Source organism: Ornithorhynchus anatinus, chromosome 16 (genome assembly GCF_004115215.2).
Source record: "Ornithorhynchus anatinus isolate Pmale09 chromosome 16, mOrnAna1.pri.v4, whole genome shotgun sequence".
Classification (NCBI taxonomy): Eukaryota; Metazoa; Chordata; class Mammalia; order Monotremata; family Ornithorhynchidae; genus Ornithorhynchus; species Ornithorhynchus anatinus.
Genome location: NC_041743.1, coordinates 34,385,282 through 34,408,474, shown reverse-complemented (window position 1 = coordinate 34,408,474; position 23,193 = coordinate 34,385,282). Strand labels below are relative to the sequence as shown.

Genomic DNA, 23,193 nt, shown 5'->3' with positions numbered 1-23,193 from the left:
ACTGTGTCCAACCTGATTAACTTGTATCTACCCCAGTATTTAGAACAGTGCTTGGCAAATGGCAAGCACTTAACAAGTACTATAATAATAATGACAATTATTATTATTAAAGATTTGTGGATGTCCTAGAAGTGATAATGTATGAAGCCACAATTTAGTGAAGTTTCTCAGGTCAACATACCTTACCAACTGACAAATATTTTGGCTCGGTATCACATTCAAACACCGGGCTCTGAATTTTTGGGGCTATAATCCAGTTTACCCCAAATCCTATTTATTCTGTGGGCACTGCCTCCTTAATAAATTTCCAACACTCGGAGACAAAATGTTACTATTTCATATTTTCTATGTTACAATTATTCATTTCCTCCCGAGTCCCTATTGATGCTGCATGAAAAACTGAAGAAGTTTCTGGAAGCTAAATTAGGCCGTTTGTTTTCTATCTAGTCTTTAACATTCCTCTCATATCTGTCTATTATTTATTTCATATAAACATCATCAATAAATTTCATATTTATTTCAACTGAAACTAAGTAGAAAAACTTCACTGGCTCCTCTGAAATAGTTACAGTGGCAATGCTTTTTTATACCAGACCCCATTCTGACATCACAAACTCCTTCAAGTCTGATGCCAGATCAATGCAACACTTGGAATTGAAGTCTCTGACACCGGATCCTTCAGCTGACATTACACTGCATCCAACAATGCTCAGTTTTACATAGTAAGAATAGTGTGAATGACACAGCCCAGAATTGATATATCTGCAAGCACCTACAGTGTTTGCACCTTTCCACGTTTTCCCCTTGTGTAACACTGAAGACTGATGGCTTCAGCATGACTCTGGGAATCAGACCACCTGGGTTCTGGCGTGTAGCAGGAATGAATGCCTGCTGAGGCTATACAATCAGTGGTGACGGTTTCTGACATAAGAACTGCCTATAAGCCTAGGAAGAATTCTGAAAAATCGCTGGTTAATATGGGCGGCAAAGACCCTTAAGCAGGGGAAGTGTCTACCAACTCTGTTAACTGTACTCTTCCAAGTGCTTAGCAGAGTGTTCTGCACCACAGTAAGCGCTCAGTATTGCCACTGATTGATCAGTGGCTTCTGTGGCAACCTTACGGCATCAGTTCTAACTTACGGTCACTTGGGCTACAAATGGGCCCTAGATGTTAAAAAACTTTATGTTTCTGAAATCCTCCTAAGGGAACATTACAAATATCTTGTTCTCCCCAACCACATAATAAGAGTGCCAACTCCTACCTGAGAAATGCCAGATTCAGGAAGTTTAAAAGGGGGGGGGGGACCAGAGGTAGAAAATGAAGTACACCATGGACAGCATTTGGGCAACCTTTGTAGCATTTTCATTACAACACCCCCAGTTCATTCATTCGTTTGTATTTATTGAGTGCTTACTATGTGCAGAGCACTGTATTAAGCACTTGGAATGTACAATTCGGCAACAGATAGAGACAATCCCTGCCCAACAACGGGCTCACAATCCAGTTCTGCTAGAACAAAGTGTCTTCATTATGCGTTTGGGCTAAAATATAATATCAGGCTCAAGGAATGTTTTCCTGACAATAACATTGTGCATCTGTCTAGGCACAGCGTGACCTGGTTCAGAAGGGAGCAAGGGCATGGAGTTGGACACAGTATGGAAAATTAGAATAGGGTGAGTCTTCCTTATCACGAGGTTCCTTCTGAAAGAAGGTATACTCTTGCGTAGTAGGAGAAAAGTGTGTGTGCACTCTCAATGGGGAGGAGTCAAGAGTCTGGAAAACCATCTCAAGAGAATACTCAGAGGGGAAAAAAGAAAAGCCAACCTCATGTGTATGAGACCAAGCAGCTACATTGAATTCACATGAATTCCAGATTAAATTAAATCAATGGCATTTATCCAGCACTTACTGGGTGCAGAGTACTGTACTAAACATGTGGGTGAGCACAATATATCAGAGTTTGTAGACACAGTCCCTGCCCACAAGGAGTTCACAGTCTAGATGGGGAGACAGTCATGAAAATAATTTAAAGATGAGAATCAGTTTAAGCAAATAAGGCCAGTTGTTCTGTGCGAGATCAATGCTTAACCCATCCTGGAATACTGTCTTCAGCAGTGGTAACAGACATCTCACTGCAAGACTAGGGTACGTACCTTCTTGGCATTCTGAATTTTCCCTTCTAATACTCTATTAGAGGCAACTTGTCCACAAATTTATCCAACTCTTCCTTTAATTTCCTGTTCTTCCCTGCCTGCACGATTTTCTGAGGAATCAAATTTCCTCTCTTACCATGCTCTTTGTGAGAAAGCTTTTTCGATTGTTTGATTTAAATCTTCAAGCTGCAGTGGGTGACTTCTTGGGATTTGGTGAACAACAATTCTAGGTTTACTCTGGCCTCAACTTTTTTTTTTTTTAATGGCATTTGTTAAGTGCTTACCATGTCCCAGGCACTGTACTGAACACCGGGGTAGATGCAAGTTAATCAGGTTGAACACAATCCCTATCCCATAAAGGGCTCTCAGTCTTAATCTCCATTTCACAGATGAAGTAAGTAAGGCACAGAGAAGTTAGGTAACTTGACCGAGGTCATACAACAGGCAGGTGGCGGAGCCAGGAATAGAACCCAGGTCCTTCTGCCTCCCAGGCTTGTTCTCTATCTACTAGACCACCTTCATGATTTTTGTAAACTTCCACCATGTCCCTGCTCATCCTGCATCTTTCCAAACTGAAGAATCCTTGTCTTTACAGACTGGTGTCAGACAGAAACTGTTCCACACCCCTGATGCCCTTTTCTACTATCCTCCTTCAGCTCTGGCATGATGTGGTGAACATAAATAGCCACAGGGTTCCAGGTGTTAGCAAATAACGACTGACCTAAATTTTTGTTTTGATTCATTTTCTATCCTGTTCCTGTTCCTAATGCTGCCTAGCATTTTCCTTGGCTTTTGCCTATTGGTACAATTGTTGACCCTTTAAAGGTCTCTCGTGCTCTGCCAAGGCACACAAAATAGTTATTTTGGGGTTCCTTTTAGTGTCTCTCGTGCTCTGCCAAGGCACATAAAACAGTTATTTTGGGGCTACTTTTAGAGGCTTCTCTCCGGGAGTATGTGCTGGCAGCGTCAAGAAGGCCATTTGAACGGAGGCCCTTGAAACCTATGGCAGTCACCAACTGCCACCAAACCGTACACTGCTTTTTAAGAAAAACGAATAAATGAAAAGTCAAGGACTTCTGTACGTCGGGTGACAAGAAGACACAATCTAATTCTTCTCTTTTACAGAGCAAATCAAGAAAAATCCCCCAAACCCTCTTACCAGTCCAAAGGACTTCAGAGTGCATTTTCTCAGGACAGCAGGGAGGAATTACTGCCGTCATTTTACAGAGAGAGAAGGCTAAAGCACAAAGAGACTTAGTTGCTTCCTAGGGAGTCAGAGTCAGCGGCACTGGAATTCAGGGTTCCTGAGTCCAAACCCAGTGACCCTCCCACTATGCTACCCTGTTCTCCCAAAGCAAAGCTAATGTAATTCAAATACTAGCCCACCTGTAAGATAAATCTGCTTCAAATCTGAGGGAATGCTATGTAAAGTTGTGAATGTTATTCATTCTAGATGGTGAGTCCACTGCAGAACCAAATAATTGCACAATAGAATGCTGAAATGTCAGTCATCAAAAACAAAACACACTAGACTGCTCTCAGAAAGTCAGTCAGTCCAATCATATTTACTGAGCGCTTACTGTGTGCAGAGCACTGTACTAAGCGGTTGGGAGAGTAAATACAACAATTTAACAGGCACATTCCCTTCCTTCAATGAGCTTCTAGTCTGGAACCATACTACTCTTACACTGCAGTACTGCATAACGTCCAAACATTTCTGTGCTGTGTACATCGCCTTGATTACATTTAGTTGCCATTGTTTTTACGAGATGTTCTTCCCCTCGACTGTATTTATTGCCATTGTTCTTGTCTGTCCGTCTCCCCCGATTAGACTGTAAGCCCGTCAAACGGCAGGGACTGTCTCTATCTGTTGCCGACTTGTTCATTCCAAGCGCTTAGTACAGTGCTCTGCACATAGTAAGCACTCAATAAATACTATTGAATGAATGAATGAAAGATGGGCAAAAATACTCCTTGTTTTCTGTCAATTTAAGGTGGTGTTTTCAAGCGCAAACTGGATCATTAACTGTGGTATAAAATTAAACACATAAAATTTACTCTCAATTTCAGCTTCATTCCCTAATTATTATGGTTGCTGGGAAATGAATTGAGAACAGATGTTCGATTTTGTTCTGTGTTATATTTTGCCCAGAGGAATAGCTGTAGCTTTGAGCACCTATTCTGATCAGGAAGTTAGCCTGGGCACCTACTTTGTGCAGAACCTGGCCCCGGAACTTGAGAAAGTATAATACAAGTGAATCGCCCGGGGCCTCAAGGCCAAGTCCATGGAAGTCAAAAGAACAATTTGTTTTAAATGATGTGACGTACACATTGCTCCATTCTTGACTGACTCACTAAAGATGACAGAACTCACATTAAAGTTTTAGGACTCACCCTCGAATGAAGTTAAATCCATGTGCACAGACCAACAGGTTTCCATATGCGTCGACTTTCAATAGGTTTCCATACAGTGTGTCAAACACCAGTCCTCTAAATAAAAATGAAGGCAATGAAGATATTAAATAACAGAGAGAGCAAAAATTAGACCTACCCACAATATCACAGACTATCAACCCCAAATCCCATGGCATAGGGGTATTAAAATAGGACAGCTGTCAAAAAGAACTCAGTTATATCTAAATCTGAAAGTAGCCCTGTTTAAAAAAAAATATTTCCAGCAGACTGTCATACTTGAGTCTTTCATCCTTACAGAATAAGCTCTTTCAATTTGCTGCCCAAAACATGGCTTGAGTTGCTTTCATTTTTTCCCCTTCTTTTTGCATTGAATTTGATATTCTGTCAACTGTACATGTATTTGTCTTATCAGTTTATTCCTCCATTTGGAGACGGAAATAAAATGAAACCCTTTTAAGTTTCATTTCATTTTAAGTTCCATGGCTTGTGAGTCAGAGGGCATGGGTTCTAACCCCAGCTCTGCCACATGTCTGCTATGTGACCTGGGCAAGTCATTTAATTTCTCTGGGCCTCAGTTACCTCATCTATAAAATGAGGTTATTAAGTTTTAAGTTATTAAGTTACAGAGAGAATATTTTAGTTGGAAACCTGCAAATTCCATGGTGAGTCACAGTCAACATTGCAAAAACGAAAAAAAGAAACCTATCTTTCGGGGATGTAAAATTAATAGGAAAACCCCACCAAAATTCCATCTTTGGTTACCTGGTAGGGAAAGTAGGATCATAGACAAAACTGAGCAGCTCCTGAGGATATCCAATAGAAACTAATCTTTCAACGGTCAGGTCGAAGCCGAGAGATTCATATTCGGGGGATTTATACACTGCACAAGAAAAGTTTTCGATTAGTCAACACAAAAGAACGGCAGAGGAAAGCACAAGGTAAATGAAAACTATTGGTTCCTCTTTCACTATAATCCTTCTCTGAGTTCATCATTTTTCTTCTTCCACCCCACGTTCCATTGATTTAATACTTACGGGAGGGAATTTGGTTAGTAAATATGGAATTGCAGCATTCAGCTCAGCTCTTTACCTCAGAGAAACTTACTCCAAACATCAACTCTACTTGGCTTCTCTTCTCCCTCTCCCTAGAATCACAGTGTGAACAGTATTCCTCATAAGACTAAGGGATCTTTTTGTGTATTATTTAGGAGTTCCTCAGATTAAACCAGATCATTTTAACAGACTTTAAATTTCCCTCACATCTGTTTTACAGTCTGATCCTACCAGCTTTGTCTTTCACATTTAGCAAGTTAAAGACTTCTTCGTTCAGCAATCCACATAACATGATCAGACATGCAAAATGCATTTAAAAACCATTATCACTGTAGTTGGTTATCCAAACCAGTTTGCCTAGAAATTGGCTTTCTACAAATTGGATTTGTTTAACTGGGCCTTATTAGATGGTGTCTAGGAGTCGGTACTCTTATTTGTATAGAGTCCGAGTACGACTAGCAAGTTATAAACTGAACCTTCACTGGCCATGAAAGCACCACATCCAATGCAGGATGGGCTGATTTAAGCCCAGGAAAAATGGCAGCATGTCGAAGTTGGAGAAATCATAGATCAGAGCAATTGGTGCTGACGGCAGCATGGAAGAAATCATTTTCATTCCTAAAGGACTTGCAATTACTGTATGTAGTTGCAGAGTGAAAGAAAGCTCTCCCTTTATTCCCACCTCATGACAATAGCTCGACTAAGCTCATCCTCTAGACCGTAAGCACATTGTGGGCAGCGAATGTGCCTTTTTACTGTTGTCTATTGTATTCTCCCAAGAGCTCAATAAATACAATTGACTAATTATACTGCACACTGCTTGAGAGCAGCAGCACATCCCCTTAACATCTGGATCAATGTTTAGTGTGCTGCACACGGTAAGCGCTCAATAAATACGAGTGAATGAACACTGGGGACCTCTTGATGGCCGCTGTAGTCTCTGATGAACAAACTCTTACTCCCTCTCCTCCCCCGCACCAAATACTTCGCTGCCTTCTAACAAGTTATTTCATTGCAATTCATATTGTTTTTTTAACCTGATGAGATATTCCTTTGATAGGTCCCTATTATATTGTACTCTCCCAAATGCTTAGCCCAGTGCTGTGCACAAAGTAGCACTCAACAAATACCATTGACCGACGGGTGTTTACAGAGTGTGGGAGGTGTACAGAAGGAGACTCCCGGCCAAGCCCACAAATACTGAAAGTTGAAGGAACTGCCTGTGGGCAGCCTTAGTGTGTGCTCGCAGGCTGGACCTGCGGGACCCCTGCTCCCAGCTCCTGAGGCACTGAAACAAAACCAGGACATGCTTAGCTGCATAAACAGTGCTCCCAGGGGGCAAGGGGCATGAGGATTTGGCCCAGACTTAGCTTGCCCCTTCCACACCTGTTCCAGGTACGTCCAATGGCCTCCCTGGAGTCCAGGATGGGGGGAGGGTCCACCCAAGCAGCAGTTACACAGGCCCGCCACCCTGATGTACATATCCTTATACTCTACTATTTCCCCTATCTGTAATCTCCTTTAATGTCTGTCACCGACTATAGACTCTCAGCTCCTTGTGGGCAGGGATCGCATCTATTATACTGTCCCAAGAGCTTAGTACAGCACGCCGCACACAGCAGGCACCCAACAAATACCACTAATGGATTGTTTATACAATCCCAAGGTAAACAAACACATTGTCCACTTTGCCTAGTTTCATACTTTGCCCTCCTCCATCGCCAACACATATAATGGCTGTCCTCTCCTTGTGGCTGTTTGACCCAAACTTTAGGCTAGTGGGATGCAATCTGGAGCAAGAGAAATTCTCAAGAATTAAAAAATTCAGGAATAAAATCAAATCACCACTCATTTCGCTCAAATCCTGGGTTCAGGGCCCATAAAACAGACCACAACTATTTAGATGAAGAACTGGCTCATTTTCAAAGCCAGGTCCCCAGTTGCCTAAAAGATTTCCCGAGGGAGGCTGTCTAATAAATTAGGAAATACCCAGTGTTCATAGAAAATGGGGCTTCTATTTTTTATGGTATTTAAGCTCTTATTACATTCCAGGCACTGTCCTAAGTGCTGGGGTAGATGCAAGACAAGCAGGTTGGACAAATCCACGTCCTGTATGGGGCTCACAACTTTAATCCCCATTTTACAGATGAGGTAACTGAGGCCCAGAGAAGTTAAGTGACTTGCCCAAGATCACACAGCAGACAAGTGGCAGAGACAGGATTAGAACCCAGGTCCTCTGACGCACAGGTCTGGGCTCTTTCCACTAGGCTAACATCCTTCTATTGCCTCAAAAATGTTTCACCGGAACGCTGGGAGAAAGGAAGTGATTGATTTTTAATTCCTCAGGAGGTCACGCCAACATTGAAGACCGAAACTGCACATGCAGCAAGCAGAAAAGAGTTCTACAGGGGAAGATTTGTTCTGCACTAGAGAGAGGCTGGATCCAAGACCCAGCTGAGGCTGGTGACCAGAGGGTTGGAGGTCGGGGTGGAGGAGAAGCTGTGTAGAGTGGGGAAGACTAAACACATAGATGCCCCCAGATTACTGGAATCCAGAGTCCTAATGGGCATATATAAACCTCAATGCCCACGGGACATTCTGCGCCTGGCCCCTGTGCAGAAGAACCCAGGCGCATGACCTGATTGGGATCTGGGTCTCCTCCACTCTGTTCCTTCAGCCAGATCACTAAGGAGCTCTATGGAAAAGGAGGGAGAGGAAGAAGGAAGGGCGCTTGGACTTATTCTTCACTGGTCCGAACGCAGCTAGCCTTTTCCCAGGCCAGACTGAGGCCTGAAGTTCAGGACCTAACCCCTGCAAGGTTCTACAGTGGAGATGCCAGATCAGATTCTTGGTGGTGGAAACACATTTCTCTCCGATTACTCTGACATTGTCCAAAATAAACTCGCCTTTAATTAGTCACAGGTGGGAATAGATTTAGATTTCGAGTTCCATTTTGACAACACTCCACGATGCAGCTAGCTCTATATTAACCAGAATGAGCTACGGCTATTGACATTTTCTCCTAAGCTCTACAGATCATCATTTCAGTAACCCGATCGCCCCATTGACCGGGCCTCCTCTTAAAAAAATACACAGCACAGAGATGACTGAGATGCTGAAAATACCTTGTCTCCTCCAGAAAGGGTCTGGCTTTTTTCCCTCTTACACTGTTGGACGAAGAGGGGCACTACTGTCACATCTGCAGGAATTTGCCAATGGAAAACAAGCACTCTTTCGGCAGCTAAGCGGAAACCCACCCCCCGCCAACAAACTCCTGTTCGAGTCCTCCCATCCCGACCACGGCAGACGGCACAGTGAATGCCACCAATTCAGGGCTTGTTCCTCTCAGGCTCCGGAACGGCCTCTCTCCGGCACAGCTGTGGGGTCTCTGATTTCAACTGCTCCCACACACGGCTGAGGCAAACCAACAAGGCAGAGCCTACAGCACAACCGTCAACACGGGCTTTGTGCCCCAAAACCCAAATGCGAGGGGCTAGGAGGACCTAACTATGACACTTGGCTATTGGTTTTTCTTTTAACAGGATCCTCCAGGCTTCCCAAGTGGGCCCATGACCCAAAGACAAAGAGGCGAGTTATTTTAAGGGCCCGGGTTCCAAAACAGATGAAATACCTCAGCCACAGGGGTAGCACGCAGTGTTCTCTGGTTACTTAACTACTCTATAAAGAGAACAGCCAAAGCTTTGAAAACTGAAGCCGGTGATAGTGTTGAAAGGTAGGTTTTATGCTAGGGTATGGAGGGAAAGAAAATTCTTCGGTTTCTCAACTAGGGATGTCGTGGAAGGGTTAGCCCTGGGCTCTGTTGGACCCCAGCTCGTGAGGGACCTGTCTTAGGCCCGGAAGCCACGACGGTGTGAGCAAGAAACCGTGAAGGGGGATGTCTGAAGCTCTTGCGCTTTTTCAGTTTGGTTTTTTTTTGGTTTGTTTTTACCTTTGCTACCAAGACATTCTGGAACAGTTTCAAAGCCTTTGTGAAAATGGAAAGAAAACCCTCCTCAGAGGTTCCAGCCTATGCCCAGTGCTCCTGCCAAAACTTTAACTCACATGAGGCAGATGCAGGTGCAGAGTGTCACTCCAGTCTTGAAGGAGTTACACTGGCTCTCCTGTTAAAAAACAAAAACACAAAAACCAAGCTGGTTTTAAAACGGTTGCGACGGGCTGGCTCAGCGAAGGACCACTCAGGGGTAGTGTGTTTCTGGAGCAGCGACGGCTGCTGCCCAAAAGCCCACCAGACTCGGTCCGAGACCATTCGAGTTGGCCTTATCGTTGTTTCCAAAATTCAGGATGGGAAAAAAAAAATGTAAGTGCCTCTTTCTTTCCATGCACCTTGAGCCTGGGGCACATGCCAACCCGGGGCCTGAAATGGCAAGGCAGATTGCCCAGAAATAGAAGGCAACATCTCATCAGTCTTCTCAGGCTCACCCTAAATTTTTAGGATTTTGCTGGGATGAGGATACAAAGGGCCATTTTCTTTCACAGGTTAGCTTGGCTATAGCCTAGAGACTGTAAGAAGGATTTAATTTAGGAAAACAAAGACTGTGGAAATTGATATTAGGACAAGGTAGAATACCCTCGTTTCATCTGGTCAGCTCTCTGCTCCAGCAAAAAGAAATACAGTTCTAAGAATGAATCACCAATCAACTTCCCCTGCCTCCTTTCCCATCAAAGTTTAGTTGGGGCAGACTTAGGTGGAAGGCCCCTGCCAAACTCTTTTTCAAGTTTTTGAGAAGTGTAAAGGAAAGAAATCATCAAGGAAGATGCATTTGGAAATCTGGCAGCCAGATTTGACCAGTGAAAATAAGCAGAGCCAGTTTTGCCAAGACCCATCTCCTCTGGTGTGGGCATAGCCAAGTGTTCAAAAAGCTGTGTCCTCAGAGTGGGAAAGAGATCCCAGAGGAACTAAAATGTTCCCAAATCAATGGACAATACACTACTTGTTTCTTACTTTCAGGGAAAAAGAATGTGGGGCTTACATTTGGGAGGCTGTACAGCAAAGCAGGAAACTAGTATATTCTGGTTACTGCTTCTCTATTTTGGAGTTGAGGTTTAAAGAAATCTGCACTGCTTTATATTTAAAGCAGGTTGTTTTACTTTGCAAAGTCAAAGATGTACCCAACTGTCAGAATTGAAAGATGACCAGAATTTAAAGGGTATCTGAACACACCAGTCTCAGAATTTACCAAAAACACCCTAAAAAGTACCAAATAAAAGGTGTTGAAGACCTTCATCAGTAAACTGAAATGATGCAAGGAGTCGAGAAATTCAGAAATATGAAAGAAACATGTTTTGAGATAACATATCATTAAAAGAGGTCTACACCCCAAAGGACTTATTTTTAGACCCAAAGTCACATCTGTTTAGCAGAAGAATACGTCAGACCCATATGGTACCTATCATTCCCAACCCTTGGGGATAGATGAGGTGGGATTCTAGAGATATATATATCAATCCAATCCCAGGTTCCTGGATAATTCACCTCCAAAAGATCGTGTTCAGTTAGTTATGAGGTCTCCAGGATTGTAAGAAAGCATGAAAAAACAACAACCCTGAAATCTGAAAAGGATCAATAGGAACAGAGAAACTAATGCTGTAAGAACGAGAAGCAAATATGGCACGGGATTTAGAAGAGACTATAGGGGTGATGTAAGATGCATTATCAAAGGACAAGAGTAGGAGGATTAATTGGAGGCATGTGGGAGAGCAGGAGCAGAGTCTGGAGAGCAAAGCAGCTGAAAACACAACAGGAGGGAGAAGCTCGAATACACACATTTAACCGGATGGCCCTTTCCACCTTTGTGGCTGGAGAGTTTAGGGGTTAAGGTTTTCAACTGGGTTGCATCTGCCGGTTTGCTTTTAAGTAGCTGTTCTGTCTAATTTTTCTTAAAGTCTGTTGTTCCTATAATTCTGGCCTTTCATTTAGAAAGTCTGGGAGAGATTCCCCAGCTTGGTTTTCCAAAATGGCTGTCCATATTTTTGGTACCGCTTGGTTGCTTGTGTAATTTAGACATAAAAAGATCCCCTTCCTTCCCTCACATACAAACAGCCTATCTCCCTCAGAGACCCAAACTACTGCCAGGTAGCAGATACCATATTTTATAAAACCATAAGAGACCATAGCAACCTTTCATTCAGCAGAAACTTGTGTAACAAGTTTCACACTGAAGTGCTGCTGTGAAATATTTTAACCACACCAACCCAATTTTTTTTGAAGTCCCAATGTCAAAGTTAGTTAGATAAATGCATCACGTTTCTCCTACATTATGGCATATTTATTTCTCTGGTTTACTAAGAAGCTTAATGAAATGAGAGGCCCCTCCTCACAATAAAATCAGGCCAGCAAAACCAGAAAATATTTAGAATATGAAGAGTATACATGTGTGAGCAATTTATCTCCAGAATTACATGTCACTTGAGGTGATCCTCTAAAGAGGCCCAATAACAGTGCAAGATCAATTACCACCAGATAATGACTTACAACAGTCAAGAATACTGTAGGCTCAAATAAATTTTAAGTCAAGTCATTCAGTGCATCTCAAAACATGAAGGCTGAGCCTAGCAGGCTGACTCCAAAACAACGGAAACCAGAAACCAGTTTCAAGGTTTGCATTTCAAAATCACCCTGTTGGGCCATACAGAGTCATTTTCAAATAGGACCATGGGCATTTCAGTCTTATCAGTCATGGAGGGATAGATGACAATGATCAGTCAGGGAAGGATGCTAGGATGGGAGTAGAGAGGACATGGGGGGTGGGTGGGGGAAGGGGACTGTAAGAGGGAGAGGAGCACACAAGTTGGCTTAAAAGGAACACACACATTTTAGCAAGCACTGCACTGCTAGTTCTTCGCTACAGTCTTCGCCCTTGCACTTAGATTTGCACCTTTTCTTTCCCCACCCCCTCCTCTGCCCAACAGCACTTATGCATATATCTGTAATTTATATTGATGTCTGTATCCCCTTTAGACTCTAGGTTCCTTGTGGGCAGGGAACATGTCAACCAACTCCATTGAACTGTACTCTCCCAAGCTGTTGCTACAGTGCTCTGCACATAGTAAACACTCAATATGACAGTGATTGAGGCATTTTTGATTGGTTTTTAATCATGGTTTCATCAAGTTTCTTTGCTCAAACACGGGGCCAACATTTTTCTTTTAAGAAAAACAGTTCCAAATTTCTTCTTTATGTTAATAAGTGAATCTCAAAGTTAAGGAGGGAGAGACATGTTGAATTTTTTGAGCGGATTGTGTCCACTTTCTTCTTATAGTGGAATGCATGCATTTTTATCTATCAACAGCCTGATCTCTGATAGCAATGAGTTCACTTCATCAGCTCGTTAGTGAACTCAGAGCAACTCAGTGCTTGGGACATAGTAAGTGCTTAACAAATACCGGCGTAATTATAACTCAATCACTGACATTCCTTAAGCAGCAGCAGTTGCCTGGGCACAGAGATAGATTTTGCTCCCAGATTAGCTTGTTTGGGACTTAAGTTCTCTGGTGTACTCCAGATATTTACAGGGCAATGAGTGTGCCACAATCCTTACTTAGATCCCCTTCCTCGTAGTGATTTATTGAAGAGTCTTTGATGTGGCCATTTTCAGTTTGGATTTAAACTGGACAAAAGACACGTTCGTTATCTGAGGGTCCAAGTCTCCAAGTTAGCTCACCATGCGGAAAAATGTTCATTTAAAGGCCAAGTGACTTGTGCCAAGTCAAACAATAGTTAAGCAAGGTTTGTGAGGGCAGATCATGAGGGAGACCAAGGAGCACTAGCCAGAGGGGCCAAATCTGGGGGAACAGGAGGACTCTTGGACCTGACACTCATGCGCCCTTCCACTAGCCACTGGCATTGTTCCTTCTGCCCTGATTTTTAGCCTCCCTCTATTTTCTCGCCTTCCTCCTCTAGTCTCAGAGAAGGAACATTAGTTTGAGAAGCAATGTGGCTTAATGGAAAGAGCACAGGCCTGGGAGTCAGAGGACCTGGGTTTTAACCCCGGCTCCAACATTTACCTGCTGTGTGACCTTGGGCAGGTCACTTCATTTTTCTCAATTCCCTCACCTGAAAAATGGGGATTCAATACCTGTCTCCTTTCTATTTAGACTGTGAGCCCCATGTGGGAACTGATTATCTTATATCGACCCCAGTATGTAGTACAGTGCTTGACACAAAATAAACACTTAAATACCACATTTATTATTATAAATGTATTTGAAATAACTATAAGGCTAATTCCCTACAGCATTTACTCTGACCCAGGCAACAAAGTCAGTCAATCATTGGTAATTAAGCAGTTACTGTGTGCAGACTGTAAAGCTAGCTGTGGGCAGGGAATATGTCTGTTTACTGTTCTCTTCCAAGCGCTTAGTTCAGTGGTCTGCACACAGTAAAGTAAGCACTCAATAAATATGACTGAATGAATGAATGCAGAGCAGAGCAATGGATTTTTCTTTCAACTGAAAAAATTTTTGTGGCTTCAAAAGAGATGAGTCATCTCCCTGCACCTGGTCAGAGCTTCTCTGGGGTTTCTTTGACAGAATGGAAAGTTCTGCATTTAACCATGGACCTCTTCCTTGCTCCAGCATTGGAGGCATTACTTCATTTCTATGGAAACCGGTTGTGAGGCCAAAATATGGGCTTACCTCTTCCGAAAAGAGCTGAGCAGAGAGATGAAATGTCTACTCACAGAAGTTCATACTAGACAGCAATCCTTAAAAACAAATAGCTGACCAAAGGCAGGCTGTTTTTCAAACTACAAAATGAGAATCTAACCAGCTCGCATTTTTACTATTGTTAGCCAGGCCCCCCAAGAAGGGGAACTGGATGCCTATTACAGAGGGTAGTGTGTGGTCAAAGCTTTGGCTAGAAAGATGTCACTTACTAGCCTGGGACCGACTGCCCGGGGGGCCCTCTGGAAGCACAAGGTTAAATCACCTCGGGCAAATAGATTTGTTCTCACTCTCTCAACAGCTGTTGGCGAATTTCAGCTTCTTAAAGAAACCACTTTCTGCAGATTAGCAGTTTGTCAGAAGGTGATTTATTATGATGTGCTGGTGACATAAGTTCTTCGACTGTGTCATTTGCTTCATCAGAAGAGAATTTATTCGTCGAAACAGTGACAGCTGTCTAGGTACATTACAAAGCTCTAAATAGTGGAACGCATAACAATGCTGGAAGCAAGGCGTAGTTGACTGCTATCTACTACCGAAAATTAAAAATGCACTCCAAAACCGCAAATCAAGCAGGTGTCAATTCTCAATTAGTTTTTCATTGTAATTATGTCCCAGGAGGCTGACAGCAATACATATTCAGCAAACTAGTTATTTTTGCTGTTCTTTAGTGCAAGCATAAAAGAAACGAGAAAAAAAAATGTACTCTTACAGCACCTTCTTAAAACAACAGAGCAAATAAATTGTAGGCAATAATTCATATTTGAGTCTAATCATTTGTGTGGAAAGTTATTTGATACAGTGTCCTGCACACAATATGAGCTCATTTAAACTACTGGTTGATTGAATTAAATGGTTTTTCTATTTGCCCGTACCCAAAGCCCTCATCTGCTGTGTTCTGAGGCACAATGCAAGAACATATGAAATGGCATAATAATTGATAACTATTGGGCACTTACTCTGTATAGAGCACTGTACTAAGCACTTGGGAGAGTACAATACAATAGAGTTGGAAGACATATTCTCTGCCCACAGTGAGCTCACAGTCTACAGGGAATCAAGCCATTTTCATTTTATCTTTCACTTTTTCTAAAGTTTTATTTTTGTTTGTTTGCATCACCAAACAGAAAACCTTATACTTGTGAACACTTAACAATGAGGTTTACACCCTAGTGAAAGTAAATTCAAGACCTGGGGTTGGGTGATGCAAAGAGGTCAAAAAGAGTATCATACTGATGGAATATTTTTGAACTCTTTGTCCCATATCATCCCTTAAAATGAAAAACTGACATTTGCAAAGTACAAAAGAACTCACTGAGACAACAGTCATAATCAAAGGGCAAAGGGTGGTTTAGTAATGAAAGTCATTCTTTACAGAGCTCATCTATGTGTTGCCCCCCACCAATCCCTGGATTGCAGTTTCAGTGATTTGTTCCGATGGCTCCCCTTTTCCCATCACTACAATTTAGTTCTACCAGAAAAGTAAATCTTCAATTAAAGATTCTCCTGAAGTAAATTCAAATCTTGAAGACCACCAGGAAAGTAAAGTAAATCTTGAATTTGTAGCGCATGTTCAATTTTCTCAAAGCCCTTTCACTACAATTGTTTCATTTTACCTCACAATATCTCAGTGAAGTAGGGAGAGGTAGGTACTAACAAGCTCATTTTAAAAATGAAGACTGAGGCCCATAGAGACCAAGTGACTAGCCCAAGGCCACCTAGCACAACTGGGACTGGAACCTGGGACTCCGGACTCCTAGAATCACATTCTTTATACTAGGACAAGACACTTCCCCTCACGGCTGTAGAGCTATTTGATTCATTTCGCTGTCACTGTTCCAGACTCTTGGTAATAGTAATAGCATTTATTAAGTGCTTACATTGTGGAGAGCACTGTGCTAACTGCTGGGAGAGGATACACAGGTGGGAATTACATGATCCCTGGCCCTTGGTGATTCTGCTTTGCCATTTCCACCCCAGAGCTTAGTACAGTGCCTGGCACATAGTAAGCACTTAAATATCCCAGTTTAGCATTATTAATATTTGATATTAAGTAAGAAATGGCTCAAGAAGTTGGGAGAGCCGCCCAGATCACATGGAAAAAAAGTCTACAGTTTTTCAAACCTCCCTTTTGGGGTTAAGCTTGATGATTTGTCATTGCCCACATCAGCAGCAGCCCAAAGCTCACACTGACCTTCTTGATAAGATTATTTTGATACGACAAGATAAATTAAAGGAGCAGTATGACTTAGTGTATAAAGCATGGGCCTGGGAGTCAGAAGCACCTGGATTCTAATCCCAGCTCTGTCTCTTGTCTGCTTTGTGATCTTAAGCAAATCACTTAATGTCTCTGTGCCTGAGATACCTCATCTGCAAAATGAGGATTAAGATTGTGAGCCCCATGTGGGACATGGACTGGGTCCAATCTGATTAGTTTATATCTACCTTATATCTAAAACAATGTCTGGCACATAGTAAGCACTTAACAATACCATTTTTTTAAAAAAAAGGGTAAAGTATTTGGGGACAACTCCTCGCTCAACATTACCAATGAATTATTTTCTGGCCATAGCACGGAATTCAGTCCGTGAAGCAGCTCATTATCCTCTGTGTCTTACTGCACGTGTCTGCTGCCCAAGCCCTGTCACCGGAAAACGGCAACTCCTGGGATGACTCTCAGTGGTACTCTTAGCCTGAGGTTGGAGAATTTCCACCACCAATCAACTGTATTTACTGAGCCCTTATTGTGATTTGATTTGATTATGGTACTATGTGCCAGGCACTGTACTTAAGTAATGGGCATTGTACTAAGTGCTTGGGAGAGTATATTTCCTGCCCACAATGAGCTTACAGTCACTGTCCTAATGCTGGCAAATACTGACAGGGAAGAAGAAACTCCCCAAGGACCTCATGCCCTGCCTTCCAGTCGGGAGAACAAACTGGAAGGGGAGAGGGTGGTGTGAAGGACAGCTGTGCTGGAGATAGTAAATGAAAATGGTCCTGGATAAGGGGAGAACCACCTAGGCTCCAGACCAAAACTGAGCAATTAGTTCCTAAGGCAGAAGCTGAGAATTTACCAGGCAATCTGGCTAAATGGGCAGGGACAAAAAGCACAGGGCACAAAGCCCTCAGAAGCCTTTCCCCTTCTCCCTTCTGAGTCTCTCTAAGGAGGATGATGTGCACTCAGCTGCTGTCAGACCCTGGACAGGGCAAACACTGCATCACCTCTCACTAAATCCACAACATCATAAAGAGGGATGGTCCACTGAAGCTTCAAGAGAAAGTTCTCAGGATAAGCAGAGAGAGAAACTTCTTTCCTCAGTAGATGCCCACCCCTGGAATTTGTTCATATAAATTCAAAGCATTGTAACTATTAATTCCTCCTGAATACAGAAGCGAGTTGATGAGGCTCATTGCTTTAAAAAAAAAAAAAAAAAAAAAAAAAAGCACTTACTGCCTTCTGGCAAAATAATCAGTACCCAGTTAAAAAAAAATAAGATTTCAACAATAAATGAAAAATAAGGGAAATGTGGGGGCATATTTTACCCCGCTATTCCTCTACGGCTATAAATTTCCAGAGAAAGACTTACTTAGATTTCCAGAGAGGTTAGTGAAGATAACCGTCGGAACTCTCTTCTGTCAGGATCTCTTACGTAAAAGGAAAGTTGGGAATGGAAGGGACTTCCTTTCCAGGCTGGTCACGGAGGCCTCTTGTTTTTTGGGTTGCAATGAAAAGGAACTTAGCCCCGAGGGTTGGACTAATTGGAAGATTGGGCTCCAGTCCCAGTTCTGTCAAGTGGTCAACTTTTAAAATAGCTCTTTAATGCATTGGCTAAAATCCTGAGGAACAAATGTTAACCGGTGTTCAACTTTAGGGTATTTAAGCTGTGGTCTTTATAATGTAGGTAGTTTGGGGTCCAAACTGTCTTTGTGAGTATGAGTGTGTGTGTGTGTGTGTGTGTGTGTGTGTGTGTGTGTATGTGTATGGGTGGGTGCACGTGCATGCATATTCTTTAAGAAAAAGGGAAAAGAACAGAGGAAATGAATAATAATGTGGCAGATCATTTGGTTCTACATGTGGCCTACCACCAAGGCCTGTGGTAATTTGCCTCTGATGCACTTTAAAATACTGATGCATTTTAAAATATTGACTCATATCGGGGACGCGGGTATTGAACAAGAGTGATATTGATGTTTGAAAGGCATTGGCTTTGATGTGAAAACCCAAAGCTCCTGCCTCTTTGAGTTCTTTGCAGCTGGGCCTTACCATCCATGGGCTAAGCACATTAACTGCCTGCACCTGGGAATTTCCTCACTATGAATTCTGCAATTTTCCTCTTCAAACTGTTATAGACTATTTACCGTGAACTATTAAATTAAAAGCCTAAATTTCAGATCTTTTATATACTGCATTTTACCTTTAATAAGTGCAGCCCCTTCCTTTTCTCAGGCTTAAAAAAAAAGGTATCATTGAGCTGGGAACAAACCTTAGGAGTTTTGAAATTGCTTTTCTCCTTTAACGCTAACTCTAGCATATGCGACTAGGAACTCAAAACCGTAAGGGGAAAAACTCAGTTTGTTCACTCTTCTGAAACAAAATGAAACTTTATCATTAATAATCAGAGGTTGGGTTGGAGGGTGATGGGGATAGGAAAATGAAGACTTGTTCCATTAACTACTCAATATTTCTTAATAATTTCAGTGATTAAACCAGAATTATTAACAAGCTACCTATTCCGCTATGACACTGTATTCAAAAACACCAATTTTTTCATCTCCTTTGGCCATACACCTTTTTCAAGCATCTTGATTCTAATAATAATAATAATCAAAATAAATACTGTCCTTTGACAACACTAGGCTTAATGTGGTCACCAAATTCTGCTCCTCAGTTGGTACTCTATAAAACAATTCATGCGTGGCAAAAAGTAGAAAACTGAAAAAGGAAGGTCAACATCTCTTTTGGGAGAAGGATGGACAGAGTCTGGTAATCCTGGGGTATTTGGCTTCATACCAAATTAAAGTCCTGTGATGTTATGGTGATCTCCAACCTTCGCCAACACTGATAACTGGTCCTACCAAAACAGGCACATCTGGATTTTTTAGCAGTTTCAACAGCTGTGTTGTTGAAGGCTTTAAGAAGCCCCAGGCACAAAAGGTTTGGAAACAGCACACATCAGCGTGGCAAAGGGCAATTTTAATGTGTTCACATTGTGCAATGAACTCCAGTTTCTTGCTATTTCTTTCCTTAAAAGGCAGAATTGGAATTCTGACAGATAAAGAAAGGCCTTCACTGACACTTCCTCTGCACAGGCAGGCCTCAATTTGGGGAATCAGACCTGCCTTGGGCTTCCGTGAACTCCCCCCAGCCTCTGCTTGCAACTAGGAAATTGCTGGAGAGTTTGGAATTTACTGAGGACAAAAACTGAGGGAAAAAATGAGGAAATCTAAACAGACTACAAAAAGAGGCAGGGAGGAGGAGAGAACTGGAATGAAGATTAACAATCCATTCCCCCAGGGTATCAAATTAGTTTGCTGGGATTTGTGTTCTGTTCCTGTGTGTTCTGGACTTCCTTGCTGTGATGCAACTATATCTGTGTTCTTCCATAGCACAGGCCAGGCCAAAAGCGATCCCAACCAGGGATGGGTCAGGCTCAGACCGGAGCAGGGAAACCCTGCGCCCTGCCCTCATTTAGCCCTCCGAGGCCCAGGATAGTTGTGGCAGAGCAATAGCTTGGAGTGGTTCATAACCACACCAACGCGGAAGCAAGGCCTGGGCCTCCTGGTGGAGCAGTGGAATGCCGGCTGAAATGGACCAGACCAAGGGCTCTGCTCTGTGGTTCAGCTTGGTCAGCTAAACTGGGGCCTGGGCAGACTAAACTGAGGATTTCGGGGCTGGGCGAAGTCACCACAGCTGGAACTAGAACCCTGAGGTCTCTTCACTTCCAGGCCTAGGGTCCTTCCGCTAGATCACAAAGCCTCCCATAAAATATTAGAAATCATTCATATAAAACATGACAGCATTCACTACCATCAACAGATTAGTTATCTGTTAGTTTTTCATATCAATCACTGATATTTATTGAGCACTTACTTTGTGCAGAGCATTAATCTAGGAGTTTGGGAGAGTATCACAAAACAGAGTTAGCAGACACATCCCCCTGCCCACAACAAGCTTAAAGTCCAGAGGAATATCTCCTTTTAGGATAAATGTCAATACTGCCACTCATAGCTGCTAAAAATTTTTACAAAATTATAAGGAAATTATAATTAATGATAATAGTGGCATTTAAGCATAAGTTTAAAGCACTATGCTAAGCATGGGGCAGATATGGGATAATTCAGTCATAAACAGTCCCTGTCCACTTGGGGCTCACAGTCTAAGTAGGAGAGGGAACAGGTATTTAATTTCCACTTTAAAGATAAGGAAATTGAAACGCAGAAGTTAGTGACATCCCTATGGTCACACAGCAGGCAGGTGGCAGAGCCGGGATTAGAACCCAGGTCCTCTGTCTCGTAGACCCACGCTCCCTCCACTAGTCCACACTGTTTCATTGGGGGGCTTTTTAGGCTATTGACAAAAATGTCTTCCACCTAGTCCAGTGACAAAAGTCCTCTTTTAAGTTACTAAGCAATAGGGAAATAAAAAAATGTAACAGGTACTCACCAGCAAGAGTGTAATCCATATCGAAACCAAAGCACTTTATCTTCTCCATGGCTAAACTCCGATTCACAAATACCCTAGAGGAAGAAAAGGAACAAAGCCTATGTCACTTAGATCTGTACCAATGGTCTCTGGGGTATAAAAATGTTTGTATCTACCCCAGTGCTTAGTACAGTGCCTGACACATAGTAAGTACTTGAATACCATTAATAAAATGCTCACTTTCCCAATCTGCCCATTAAATCTGACCAACAACTATGATCTAAAGTGTCCAGTTTTTTGTGTTGTTTGTTTTTTGTTTTTGTTTTGTTTTTTTTAACAGAGTGAAGCAAATAAGCAATCAATCAACCAATGATATTTACTGAGTGCCTACTGTGTGCAGCACACTGTACCAACTGCTTGGGAAAATACAATTCAACAGAGTTGGTGGATGGAGTCCTGCCCACAAGGAGCAGTCGATAGTAATTACTGAGCACTTACTCCAAGCAGAGCACTGTAGTAAGCACTTGGGAGAGTACAATATTGTAGACATGATTCCTGCTCTCAAGGAGCTTACAGTCCCTGAAAATAAATGGACAGCTTAGTGCATCCAGACTCAATCAGTCTTGTCCCATGACATTAGTGAATAGACTTCCCTTTTCTTCCCAAACACAAACCCTAAGACATGTTAACTCTGGGCTCCTCGGCTTCTCATCTCTGAAGGCAGAGAGAAAACCAACCCTCCTACTACAAAATGGTCCTTCTTGATCAAAGTATTTCCTTACATAGCCATAGTTTATTTATAATCCTGCCTGCCCACCTCCCTCCCCCCCTAGACTGTCAACCCATTGTGGGCAAGGAACATGACTACCAACTCTGTTGTACTCTCCCAAACACTTAGTACAGTGTTCTGCACATGGTAGGTGCTCAGTAAATATGTCTGATTCCCGAGCAGTTTTCCTCTGCATGGAACACTGAGCTGGATGCTTGGAGAATGGTACTGAGAAAATTAGGAACAGCCCTGCCCTCAAGGCACTATCAGTTTAAAGGAGAGGAAAAATAGAAACATTGAGTAATTTACGATTTACAAATTTTTAATTAAACATAAGAAAGAACTTCTGCCTGGGAAGATGCCTCAAGATCACACAGCAGATTCTCTCCCATCCAACCCCAAGGTCCATCACAAAGAAGGATTTTCGCTACTGCCTATACTCCGGAGACCCTGAAAGGTTGTTTAATTTCCAAAGCGCTCTCACATTACTCATCTCATTTGTGCTCTCACAACTGTGAGGTAGGTAGAAAAGCAAGCGTTATTTTCCCCATTTTGCAGTTGAAGAAATTGAGATACAGAGAGGTTAAGTGACTTGCCCAAGGTCACCCAGCAGGCTGGTAGCAGAGCTCAGACTCGAACCAAGATCAGTGGGCTTTCATACCGGCACTCTTTCACTACACCACACTGCCTCCCCTCCCTGGCAGGTGCTGTCTTTCTTAAAGTACACCCCACCACACCTCACAACAAATTCCTGCATATCTTCTAGCCTCGTGGCCATTTTTGAAGGAGGAAAGTACTGAATTAAGGCTTTGACTCTCTGTACTCTAAGCCTCCTCCTGTTGATCAAGATTGTCAAGTGAAAGGGCAACGGAAGAAGTGAGCAAATTTTGAACTATCCCTGTGTTAAATTATCACCACCATAACCTATTACAGCCCACCTCAGATCACAGACGCAAATAGCATGTAGGCATGTGAAGGTCCTGGAATTTAAATTCTTTAAATTCAAGTTGGAGAACATAACCTGCACATACTCAAACTCAAATCAACATTGCCGTTAAATACCGGTCTTGTTGGCTGGCCGAATTATCTGTGCCTCTGTGAACTGAGGAAGCTATGATGTTCCTCTTCTCAGGAATGTTGAGAATTAACAAAATTAGAGTTATACAACAGTTAACTCAATGGAGCAAGATCCTAAAGGAAACTTGGTCTTGGGAGGGGCTCTTTCCCACACTAGGAGATGGAGGAAAATGGGCTGAAAGAACACAAGGGGCTAAAAAGTCATTATCTTTCTTGGGGAGATTGACCTCGCTAGCAAATAAATGCCCTGAATACTTCTCCAGAGAAAAGCTAAAGGCTCCTCCAGTCCTTCCAAGGCTGAGGCCTCTCCCTAACTCCCTATGGAGATGTGACAATTCATGATTCCTTTGGCTCATGAAATCTCATTCAGCCAGCTCTAATGAGCATCCCTGCTGCTA

The 23,193-nt window shown here is 42.6% G+C and overlaps 1 protein-coding gene across 3 annotated transcripts in view; it reads right to left on the bottom strand.

The window, feature by feature from the left end:
* The window catches only part of NT5C2 (5'-nucleotidase, cytosolic II), a 75,381-nt gene that overhangs the window by 14,406 nt on the left and 37,782 nt on the right, over positions 1-23,193 (bottom strand). For all 3 annotated transcript variants that reach the window (XM_029080836.2, XM_029080838.2, XM_029080839.2), the window contains 3 exons: positions 20,971-21,044; positions 5,332-5,449; positions 4,549-4,644 (listed from right to left, as the gene is read on the bottom strand). In XM_029080836.2, coding sequence (XP_028936669.1) covers positions 4,549-4,644; positions 5,332-5,449; positions 20,971-21,044 — 288 coding nt within the window. The remainder of the gene's footprint in view (positions 1-4,548; positions 4,645-5,331; positions 5,450-20,970; positions 21,045-23,193) is intronic.